General features: G+C 37.6%; 1 protein-coding gene across 1 annotated transcript in view; it reads left to right on the top strand.

The window, feature by feature from the left end:
- Positions 1-12,413, top strand: part of CHSY3 (chondroitin sulfate synthase 3) — a 249,051-nt gene extending 236,638 nt beyond the window's left edge. Inside the window, exon 3 of the mRNA XM_036313968.1 lies at positions 9,811-12,413. Coding sequence (XP_036169861.1) covers positions 9,811-11,373 — 1,563 coding nt within the window. The 3' untranslated portion in view covers positions 11,374-12,413. The remainder of the gene's footprint in view (positions 1-9,810) is intronic.
- The last annotated feature ends 207 nt before the right edge of the window (positions 12,414-12,620 follow it).

Genomic DNA, 12,620 nt, shown 5'->3' with positions numbered 1-12,620 from the left:
GATCTGGCTATTTCCAAGGTGCTATTATATTTCTAAACCTCAGTAGCAAAATAATGCTTTCAATTTTATGTGACAAATTATCCAAGCTATACCCTTTGACATTTTTATTCTCTCTATAATTGTGGAATGATATAAGTGTATTTCTCTTTAATATTTATATTAGATACTGTTTTAATTGTGTCATTATCATCAGGCACACCTTACGAACTTTACTATTAATATTTGAAGACAAGAACTGAGGAAGACTAATAGTTTTAATTTTAAAATTCACTATTTTGCTTAGAGCCATTATATAAATACTGATTTTAAAGAAAAAAGATCATTAGGCATTTGCATTAAGGGCAATAAAACTCTTCATGTAGTTATGTAATAATGCATAATTAAATCATAGAGAATGAAATGAGATTAAATATTTGTAAGACAAATTAACTAACCCTGAGGTACAAATGCACCATTATATTTTATACCTCTCTAATGATTTACTTCCTTGTTTACCTTCATTAATTATTCACATTTACAGTCTGTACTTCCTAGAACAAGAATCCCTCCTTTTCTCAAATCTTTTTAAGTTAGGAGGTTCTTTCTTTTGAGGAAAAATGAGTACCATAATGGGAACAGAATAACTTGCACTAAGTTGAAACAGCTCCTTTACACAAATAAATGAATGAAATATTCTCCTTAACAGAAAAAAAATTAAGCAATTGTAAAAGATATTTGCAAATAGCTTTCCAATCATGGCTTGGCCTCTGATTTTCCCTTCATTTGAGCAGAGATATCAATGAGTCAATTCAGTTTTTTAGTCTTTAATTGATGACCTGACGTCAAATGATGGCTATACTGAGCATATTCCAATTATTTTCTGAGGAAAATTTCATCATGACCATTTTTATTTACACATTCAGGCAATACCTACACTAATAATAATAGTAAAAACAAATAACAACTACAATAATAATAATAGCTAACTCTTACAACTCAAATAGCAGTTACTACATACCAAATGCTCTTCAAAGTCCTGAATTGTTTCTCTAATCCGTTGTACTATTTTCTTTAAATCTACACTTTTGCATGTTTTTCCTTTAAAATATGCTTGTTTCAGTATACCATATAACATTTCCCAAAGTTATCTATGTTGCATGCCTGAAGCTCTATAGTCCATATTTTAGGATTACTTTCATCCTGTATTCTTTATTTCTATTCCAATTTTTAGCTTTCCTAATTTTCATTTTTTTCTATCTGAGCTTTCCACAGTGTCTATTTTTTCTTCTGTTTGTTTTTTTTTTCATATCTGTGGTAGTTTATTTTTTATTCTTTCTTTACTTCTTAGTTCTCTGAGTTAGCATTACATCTTACCATCACATCCTTGAGGTCCTATATTTCTTCTCTGTTGTTTTCAAAGGTAGAGGAAAGTGCTTCTTATCTATATACTAGAGGCCCAGTGCATGAAAATTCATGCACTCGGGGTGGGGGGATCTCTCAGCCCAGCCTGCACACTCTCACAATCCGGGACCCCTCGGGTAGGGTCCAGTCCCATCGCAGCATGGCTCCAGTTCCCTGGAGCCTGCGGGCCGGGGGTAGAAACCAAGATTCCCAGATCACAGTATGGCTCCAGTTCCCCAGAGCCTGCAGGCAGGGGGCAGGGGGCGGGACCCAGAGGCCAGTCTGATCACAGCATGGCTCCAGTTCCCCAGGGCCCAGAGCTCCCTGTCACCGCTACTCCCCAGCCAGGGCTCAGAGCTCCCTCTTGCCTGGGAGTGGTGGGGAAGGGAGCTCTGGGCCCCAGCCGGGGCACAGCGGAACTCTGGGTCTTCTGCGATCAGGGGCGTGGCCAGCCTTCAAACCTGGGGCCCGGAGCTCCCTGTCACCACCGCACCAACCAGGACCCAGGACTGACTCCCACCGCGATGGCCAGGACCCAGCACTGTCTCCCGCCGTGCCGGCCGGGACCCTAGCTTGTGTTCGGTCGTCCATCCGGTCGTTTAGGTCATGACAGCCCCTGGCTTTTTATATATTAAGATATGAGAGCCTAAGTGACCAAACGACCGGTTGACTGGTTGCTATAACACCCACTGACCACCAGGGGGTAGATACTCAATGCAGGAGCTGACCCTGGTGGTCAGTGCGCTCCCACAGCTAATCTCCTGCAGCCGGCCAATCTCCTGCGATCCCTCCCCCCAGCCAGCCAACTTCCCGCAGCCCCTACCCAATGCTGGCCAGCCAACCTCCAGCTGTCCCTCCCCACCTGGCCAACTTCCTACGGTCCCTCCCCCCGGCCAGCCAACCTCCCACAGTCCCTACCCACGGCCGGCCCCTTCAATGGGCCCTGATGGGGGTGGGGGGCTGGCTGGCCAACCTCCCACGGCCCCTCCCCCCAACCATCTGTCCCCTCCAACCCCCGCCAAATCAGCCCCGATCACTGGCCAGGCTGAGGGTCCCCACCCGTGCACAAATTCGTGCACTGGGTCTCTAGTGTATTATAAAATAGTTGCTTAATGTTTTCCTCAGTTCCACAGCTATGGATTTTTGTTTTTTTGTGGGGTTTTTTTGGGGGGGAGGGATGGGGGATGAAGGCTAGTTTTTCATCTAGTTTTTGTTTTTTTAAATAGAAATTGTGTGTTAGTGCTATATTCTTTCCGTCTTTTTAGGAAATGTACTTATCTCTGGAAACATTACTTTCCCCTGGAAAGAAAGCCCTTCACCATAGGTTTGTTTTTTAATTATATCTATTGGGGTGACATTGGTTAATAAGATTATACAGGTTTTAAGTATACATTTCTATGATACATCACCTGTATATTGCATTGTATGCCCACCACCCAAGTCACATCTCTTTCTGTCACCATGGATTTATTTGGGCAGAGATGTTACAGTTCTGGGCTTGCTCATCTGCACAAAGAAAAGGCATTGCTGTCTCAGATTAAACCTGCCTCATGAAAACATGGCTTAGCTGTTTAATTCTTTGCTTTCAGTGGCTCTTTCTCTTCTACTTCCCTTCTGCTTCTCTGAAGCAAAACATTTCCACCAGGGGCTTATCTACCAGCCCTGGTCAGCTTAGTTCCTGCTCCCACAGTTACATACATAGAACCGGTTCTATGCCCTCCATTGCCAGGCAGTGTATTTCCCCTGCTTACTTTGAGATCTGCTGTCCTTGAACCCCTTTTGCCACTGACATTGCTCTGCTTAGCCTTTTGTCTCCACTTGCTTCCAGATGATCCTGCTCAACCTCATCCACTTCTGGAAATTCTACACATATTTTAGTGACTACGTATTGTTCCATTCTCTTCCATTTTAAAGCTGGAGTTTGCTCTATTTTATTTTTAACATTCCCCATGTCTTTTTTTAAACTAGCCTTTTTTGAGGTATAATTTACACTCTACAAATTCTAAGTATTTAATAATCCTAAGTAAAATTATACAGTGTGCAACCAGTACCACAGTCTAGTTTTTTGAATTTTGCATTGCTCCAGAAGTCGCCTTGTGCCTTGTTACAGCCAACCCCCCCCTTACTGTTTCTTTTAAGATTTTAATTGCTGGAGTTCAAGGTACTTAATTTGCATGGCTGTGATCATTTCAGAAATTACTTCTGCTATGTTTTCATTAGTAATAAATCTAAGGGGGGAAATGGAAGTTTAATCTAGTAGAAGATTAATAACATACAACTATATTTTGGCATTTATTCTTCCACTTCGGATTTTTCTAATAAGTTGTTTATAGCTTCTCAGATCATTTCCTTCCCAGAGGGTGAGATTTTGAGTGATGGATGCACTTACAGCTCTGGGGTCAGTCAGGACACATTGATGTTAATTGCTGCTGTGATTTTGTTACTGTGGTAAGGCTCTGAGGGTACCATGACATCACTTGAAAATTCTATAAAGGAGAGGAAACCAACTTAAATTAGCGGTCCTGAATTATTTCACATAAATAATATACTTTTAAAAGTAAATTTTACACTTTAAAACAATATGCTACATGCAAAATTTAGCAGCAAAACTGGCTGCTTATTCTAGCTTTAGTCATAATGTCATTCTTCTCATTAGACCTTTGATTAAATCTCTTAGCCCTCTTGAACCTTGGTTTTCTGAAATCTCTACAGTAAGTTATCTTTCTTTTAGCAAAATGTTGAGGACTTTTGTTAGCAGAAGGTGCCTTGATGGCATGTTAGGTACATCGAATCACTGAGTGTATGTGCTCAAATGATAACTTCCCAGGCATTTCCAGAAGTGAACAACGATGAAGCGAAGGGTGCCACCCTCGTTCTCTGAAAACTCCCAGCTAAAATAGCAATCTCAGGAGCAGGTTGGCAAATCCCTGAACTATTGTTCATACAGATATCATTTAGGAAGTGTTTTCTATGAGCCACACACAATACTAAGCATTGTATATATTATTTTCTTTTTGAGAAACATTTTACTGTACATTGAGGTAGTTGGCATTTTCCCTTTTGTAAATAAGGAGACTGAGATTTAGACAGACTGGCTAAGAAGTGGATTAGAAGCTGTGGAGCCAGTACTCAAATCCAAATCTGGCTGACTCCATAGCCAGACCCTTAAACATTCTCATCTGTAACATTTTCATGTCTATCCTGTATAGCTTGGAGCCCCATATATATAAAAGTAGAAGATTTGTATATGCTGTATGCTTCCCAATGGAAAATGTAACATAAATTCAAGATGTTCTCATTATTACTGTACCTCCTGAAGTATGTAGTAATATGTTATTTTTTTAAATATATATTTTTATTGATTTCAGAAAGGAAGGGAGAGGGAGGGAGAGAGATAGAAACATCAATGATGAGAGAGAATTATTAATCGGCTGCTTTCTGCACACCCCCTATTGGGGATGGAGCCCTTGACTGGAATCAAACCCGGGACCCTTCAGTCCGCAGGCTGACCCTCTATCCACTGAGCCAAACCAGCTAGGGCTGTAATGTGTTAATTTTTAAGGATTGCCCCATCTCTGTCTTGGTCTGTTTGTAATATTTCTACAAAGGAATACATTAGAAAGATAAGCACTATAGAGACAGCTTGGGTTATAAATGATGAGAATTGCAAGTTAGTTAAATATTTCAATACTAAGACTATTTGTTCTATTACAAAATGTCATCTTTATCAAATTGTGCAACGTTAGCCATATTAGTATCACTAAAAGAGCTGGATAAGTCTGCAGCTTAACAGTTTACCTGTGAGCAATGTTTCCTTTTTCTTAGTAATGTAAAGCATGCCTTGAGAAAGAATAGTTCCAGATAGTCAATACTTTTTAGAGGTGGTATAAATAGTAGACTATATGTGATCAGAAGGAGTTTTTTGACTTTCTTGTATAGAAAGAAAAAGTGTATATGGAAAATTACATAAAGTAAAATATTTTTTAAATTCAGGTAAAAATAATACTATAAAAATGAAGATATAACAGCCCACTGCAAGTTATGGATTTAATTTGATTTAACATAGATCATAGTTTCAAATAACAATTGGCATGCGTTTTCAGAAAAAGAAAAAAAAGATGAAACTCAATCAAATCAAAGTCTTGAATCAAATCCAAAATCCTTCTTGAAATATCTACAGTTCTAGTCTTCAAAGGCAAAGGATGTTGATTTGAAAAATCTGAGTATGGAAAAGCAACCAGATGAAATACTGAAGATAAAGAATCTGCTATGGTCTTGGCCTTATTTCTTTTAGGTCACCTTTTTTAGGAAAACTTTTTTTGTTCTCTCTCTCCACCCACATATTCACACACATTTATGTGCATACATATCAGAAAATCTACCTAATTCCACATGCATGTATATGTATACTTTTAAAATAAAGTATTTTATTAAGTGGAGTATAACAGACAAACATCTTAAGTAACAGTTCAATGAATGTTCACAAATTGAATGCATACCTTTGATGATGATGATGACCTAGATCAACAGTAACAGCACTCTGTAGCTCCCAGCTCCCTCTCTTGATCTTTGATCACTGTTCTAATAGCTAATTGCATAGGTTAGCTTTACCTGTTTCTGACTATCATATAAATAGAATCAAGCAAATGTATTTCTTTGTATATGGCTTCTTTCACTTGTTTGTGAGATTTGCCCACATTGTTGTGAATCATTTTTTTAAATGGATGTATTGTTTTCTATTAAATGAATATATTACATTTATCTATTCTACTCTTGATGTACATTTGGGTTGCTTTCAGCTTGAGGGTATTTTGAATAATGTTATATGAAAATTCTTATATATGTTTAGGTGTATGAATGTATGCACTTTTATCAGACATATATCTAAGAGTAGAATAACCGAGTTTCAGGATGTATATGGTCATTTTAGTTGATACAGTTTTCCACAGTGGTTGAACCAAGTTCCATTCTCACCAACCACATATGAAAGTTCCAAATCTTGATAGTGCATTATCAGTATGTTCAGTTGTAGGCATTCTTTTAAGTCCATAATATTATCTCATTGTGACTTTAAATTGCATTACTCTAATGATGAATGAACTAGGGAATGTATTTGTATGTTTATTGGCTATTTGCATATTATCTTTTATGAAGTGCTCATTCAGATTTTTTTCTCATTTTTAATTGGGTTTCTCCTTCTTTCTTACTAATTTGTATGGGTTCATTACATATTCTGGGTTTTAGTCCTTTTTGGTAAGATCCATTAAAAATGTTTTCCCACTGTCTAGTTTTCCTTTTATGATCTCTCTCTTTTTAAATAATTATTTCAGAGAGGAAGGGGGAGAGAGAGACATCAATGATGAGAGCAAATCATCGATTGGCTGCCTCCTGTACACCCCCCAATGGCAATTGAGCCTACAACCTGGGCATGTACCCTCACCTGGAATCAAACCGTGACCTTCTGGTTCATAGGTCAATGCTCAACCACTGAGCCATGCCAGTTGGGCTCCTTTTATTATCTCTTAATGGTGTTTTTGGGGAACGGCGTTCTTAATTTTAATGCAGCCTAATTTATCAATCTGTTTTTATGATTAGTACCTTGTGCCATATATAAGAAATCTTCACCTAACCAAAAGTCATACAGATATTTTCTCATGTTAACTTTTAGAAATTGAATTATTTTGCCTTTGATAGATTAACAATTCATCTGAGATGGATTTTTTAAAATTGTGGAATGTAGGGGCTCAGTTTTTATTAGCTTCCATATGAATATTCAAGTGACCTTGTACTGTTTACTGAAAAGACCACCCTTTCTTCATTCTTCAGTGTCATATTTGTTATAAGTCAAATGATAAGTCCTAAGTCATATGTACATTTGTTTATGGATTATTTTGGTCCTTTGTTCTATTTATCCATGTACCAATATCATACTAACTTTTTATTTGTAGTATATATTTTTTAAAGATTATTCTGAGTATCCTTGACTTTTCATTTCTATATAAATTTCAGAATCAACTTGTTAATATTAACAGCAACTTTTTATGATGAGTTTTGTACCAGAACTGCACTGAATCTCTATACCAATTAGGGAGAGTTGATATATCTCACAGTATATACTAAACAAACATTGTAAATATATTCCAGCCATATGTAAAGAGGATAATATATCGGGATCATGATGAGTTTAGTCAAGGAATAAAAGGTGGTTTCATACTCGAAAATCAACCAGTGCAAATCACCCGTACAGAAAAAAAATCCCAAAATCTTCTCAATGGGTGGAGAAAAAAACATTTGCTCAACATTAAAATTCATTCATGATAAAAAACTCTTGGCAAACTAGAACTGGAAAGAAACTTCTTTAATGTGTTAAAAAGAGATACTGACAACTTCTTCTCTGACTTTGGGATTGGAACGAGGTTTCTGCTATAATAGATTTTACTGAAGGACCTCGCCAGCAACAGGGAAACTAACTCAAACTTTTTACTTAGCAACTGGCTTCTGCAGAGTGACAGTGCCAAAAGGCAGAAGTCACTGATCCGGAAACTGGCACAGTGTCACTTCTGTGGTCTGCTAGTTAAAGTAGTCACAGAGGCACCCAGATTTAAGAGGAGGGGACACAGACTGCACCTTTCTATGGGAGGAGTGTCAAAGAATATACCACCACCAATCTGGCACAAGTTCTTACATGTCAGGAACTATTTATTTTTGCAATAGAATGTGAACTCTCACTTGGTTGGGATACCTTGAGCTCCAGTTTGATTGATTATAAAATTATGAGTCATTAATTTGCTTCATTGGGGCCTACTGTTTTTCAACATGGAATGTTGCTGTGGAGAATGCTGTGACAAGATACATTCTTTTACTACTTACAGCCAAAGTGGGTTCTATTTGTTTATTTTATTTTGTTTTTCTGTTGGCCTAATTGCACACATAGATCTGCTTTTATTTTAAGGATAGTATGTCCCTCAGACATATTTTACACACATATTTTTATCTCCTTTAGCATATATTTAATAGTATTAAATAGGTATACAAACTTTTAAATCTATATTAAATATATATGGAGATATATGTTGTGTATATGTATATGTATCTGTGTATGTATATGATGTATATATACATACACACAGATCTATATATCCAAACTTTTAACCTCTCTTTTATATTTCTATTATTTTGATAAATTTTCTTAAGTTTCTTCTTCCTGTGTTTGCCACAAATCTCTTTTTATGCTCCTTGTAATGTAACTATCAGTGGTTTTATTATCTTCTTTAAGCTCATTTCTCCATTCCTTGAGTTCTTTTTTATGGAGGTTGTATTGTCTATTTGATTGATCGATAACTGTTACTTGCTTTGGATATGTATTCTTAAGTTTGCAGTATTTCTTTTCTCCTTATTCATTAATATAGTCACAGATTTCTCCTTCTCTTCCTTTACCTCCTTTTTTAGTACTTATCTTAATTGGGTGTGATGGAGAACTCTTTTATTGATTGGTATAGGCAGTTTGAAGTGTGACCTCCTAATTCTACCTTTCCCTCATTTACCTGAAGTAGTGAGCTTGTTCTAGACCAGCCGTGGGCAAACTATGGCCCGCAGGCCGGATTCGGCCCATTTGAAATGAATAAAACTAAAAAAAAAAAAAAAAAAAAAAGACCGTACCCTTTTATGTAATGATGTTTACTTTGAATTTATATTAGTTCACACAAACACTCCATCCATGCTTTTGTTCCGGCCCTCCGGTCCAGTTTAAGAACCCATTGTGGCCCTCGAGTCAAAAAGTTTGCCCACCCCTGTTCTAGACTAACAGAGAGACTTTCTGGTACATAATGATGTCAAGCATGTCTAATTTTGGATATGATCCTTTAAATCAGTAGCATAGATCGATGTAGTTCCTGTCCCACCTTACTTTACCAAGAACTTATTCTATAAAAATGATATATCAGGATACTAAATAAAATTTACTTCAGCTTTGGGAGGGTGATATTGTCATTCCAAGCAACAGGACATTGGGTTCACAACTCAGTTGTACCCCCACAACCACCACCACCACCATATTTTGGAAAATCCATTCTCTCCACTGTGCCTCTCCCGCAGAGTTATCCATTATAGGGTTATGGATATATTAAATTCTTGTTTTCTTGGATACTTTAGGGTGATTTCAGAATGAGTAGAGGGACAAAGATCCTTTACTTCAAAATATATAACTAGAGGTTAGTTGGAAGTATGCATATGAATTGACAGGTTAGTTTGCAGTATTTGAGCATATGAATTTGACACTAAAAACTATGTTAAATTTTTATATATAAATTTGACAAGCCATTTTGTTCCAAAATACCATATAACTAATTTTATTAAATATTTAATTGACGTTTTAGTTTATTGCTTTATTTCTTTTAAAATTTAACGTACTGACTTCCTTTTGCTTTTCAGATGCAGCAACTGTTCCATGAAAATTATGAACACAATCGAAAGGGTTATATTCAAGACCTTCACAATAGCAAAATCCACGCAGCCATAACACTTCATCCCAACAAAAGGCCTGCCTACCAATACAGGCTTCATAATTACATGCTGAGCCGCAAAATTTCCGAACTTCGCTACCGCACGATCCAGCTCCACCGCGAGAGGGCGCTGATGAGCAAGCTCAGCGACAGTGAAGTGAGCAAAGAGGATCAGCAGCTGGGGGTGATGCCCTCCTTCAACCACTTCCAGCCTCGGGAGAGGGATGAGGTGATAGAATGGGAGTTCCTGACAGGAAAGCTCCTTTACTCAGCATCGGAGAACCAGCCTCCTCGACAGAGCATCAGCAGCATCCTCAGAACAGCACTGGATGACACCGTCCTACAGGTGATGGAGATGATCAATGAGAATGCCAAGAGTAGGGGTCGCGTCATTGACTTCAAGGAAATCCAGTATGGCTACCGCAGGGTTGACCCTATGCATGGCGTGGAGTACATTTTGGATTTACTCCTCTTATACAAAAGACACAAGGGGAGAAAACTGACCGTGCCCGTGAGACGCCACGCCTATCTTCAGCAGCTGTTCAGCAAGCCTTTCTTCAGAGAAACTGAAGAGCTAGATGTCAACAGTCTTGTGGAGAGTATTAACCGCGACACTCAGTCATTTTCCTTTATATCTAACTCTTTAAAGATATTATCCTCTTTTCAAGGTGTCAAAGAAATGGGAGGCCACAATGAAAAGAAAATACACATTCTTGTTCCTCTCGTTGGAAGGTACGACATTTTCTTGAGGTTCATGGAGAGCTTTGAAAGTACTTGTCTTATCCCAAAGCAGAACGTAAAGCTGGTCATCATCCTTTTCAGTGGGGATTCTGGCCCAGATTCCAGCAAGCATATTGAGCTGATAAAAGACTATCAGAACAAGTACCCGAGAGCAGAAATGACCCTGATCCCCATGAAGGGAGAGTTTTCCAGAGGCCTTGGCCTTGAAATGGCTTCTTCCCAGTTTGACAATGATACTTTGCTGCTATTCTGTGATGTTGACTTGATCTTCAGAGGAGACTTTCTCCAACGATGTAGAGACAATACAATTCAGGGACAACAGGTCTACTACCCCATCATCTTTAGCCAGTATGATCCAAAGGTAACCAATGGGGGAAAGCCTCCCAGTGATGATGACTTTGTCTTCTCAAAGAAGACTGGGTTTTGGAGAGACTATGGATATGGAATCACCTGTATTTATAAAAGTGATCTTCTGGGTGCAGGTGGATTTGATACCTCAATACAGGGCTGGGGACTGGAAGATGTAGATCTCTACAATAAAGTTATTCTCTCTGGCTTAAGGCCCTTCAGAAGTCAAGAAGTAGGAGTGGTGCATATTTTCCACCCAGTTCATTGTGACCCTAACTTGGACCCGAAGCAGTATAAGATGTGCTTAGGATCCAAGGCAAGCACTTTTGCCTCAACCATGCAACTGGCTGAACTCTGGTTGGAAAAACATTTGGGTGTCAGGTACAATCGAACTCTCTCCTGACAGTCCAGGCAACACATATTGCCTTTTTTAAAGGGGAGTTTACCTCATTGTTGGTGGTGTTATTTTTATTTTTATTATTGTTATTTTTATTATTATAATTATTATTGTCATAATTTTATTTTGTTGTCCTGGTCTTAAACAACTCTTGGTTGTCTTCCAAAGGGTGTTTGTTGACCTCAAGCAAGAAGAGTCTGCAATTCACTGATTTTTTTCAGATTTCTACTGAAGTCAATATGTATTACTTTTATATATCTTTATCTGGGATTGAGTTAAATTGTGGCAATCAAATGACTTTTGAAGTTCATTCATCATGAGAGACAGCTTAGAAGAATGTTCACTTGGGGCTTACAGATGCAATATCAACTTTTATTTTGTGTGTCAAATTCAATGTGATACAAATATTTACTGGTGAAAGGTACCACAAAAGTGCTTTATGCTTCCTATGGGGAAGGGACTCTGTAACATAAACTTGAGTTTTGTAATTTATACAAGGACTTAAATATATATACAATAATTTTCTTCATCTTTAGAATTTTTAAAGTAAATGAACACTTATGATTGTATGTTTATTTTTTAAAAAGAAGTTTTAAAAATTGAGGAGTTTTGTTCCACAAGCAACCGGTACTGGCTACCCTGGTCTTAAGAAAATTATATACTCCTCACAACTGTCTGCTATAAATGCGAATGAACTTTATTTTCTCAAGGAAATATGATTTAATTAAATATTCATGTACATTTTAGAAGCTTTATGAAACAATGTCTTTCATTTGCTGGCAAGAAGATAAAAATGACAGAACCTGGTTATTTATAATAAAACACAGGTATAACAGTATTCTTTTTCAAAAACACTGAAAAAAGTTGTGTTGTTTTCTTTTAGTCATAGTCAATGTATTTCTTATAGTGGTAATAGTCACCAAAATGTGCTTGCTACACAGTCTGGAAAAGTGAATAAGAAATTATGGCATGCTATTTGTACGATTATGCTTTAAATCTGGCCTTCATAAGTGATTAAAATGAGCAGTTTCTTTGTTCAATCATTTTCAGTCCAGGAGAAGCATTCCTTCCCAACCTCTTCAGCTTTGTTATCAACCTGAAACCACAGGAAGCAAAACTGCAAATAAAGGGGTGACTATTGTAAGAGCAGCCCCCTTGTAGAGATATCCCTAGGGTAAGGCACACTGGGTTCCTATAACTTTGGAGGACAAAGAAGCAGTGACTCAGAAAGCAGCAGGTGGTAGGAAAAGAAA

This window comes from Myotis myotis, unplaced genomic scaffold, assembly GCF_014108235.1.
Source record: "Myotis myotis isolate mMyoMyo1 unplaced genomic scaffold, mMyoMyo1.p scaffold_m19_p_6, whole genome shotgun sequence".
Lineage (NCBI taxonomy): Eukaryota > Metazoa > Chordata > Mammalia > Chiroptera > Vespertilionidae > Myotis > Myotis myotis.
This window is presented reverse-complemented; position numbering and strand designations above follow the sequence as displayed.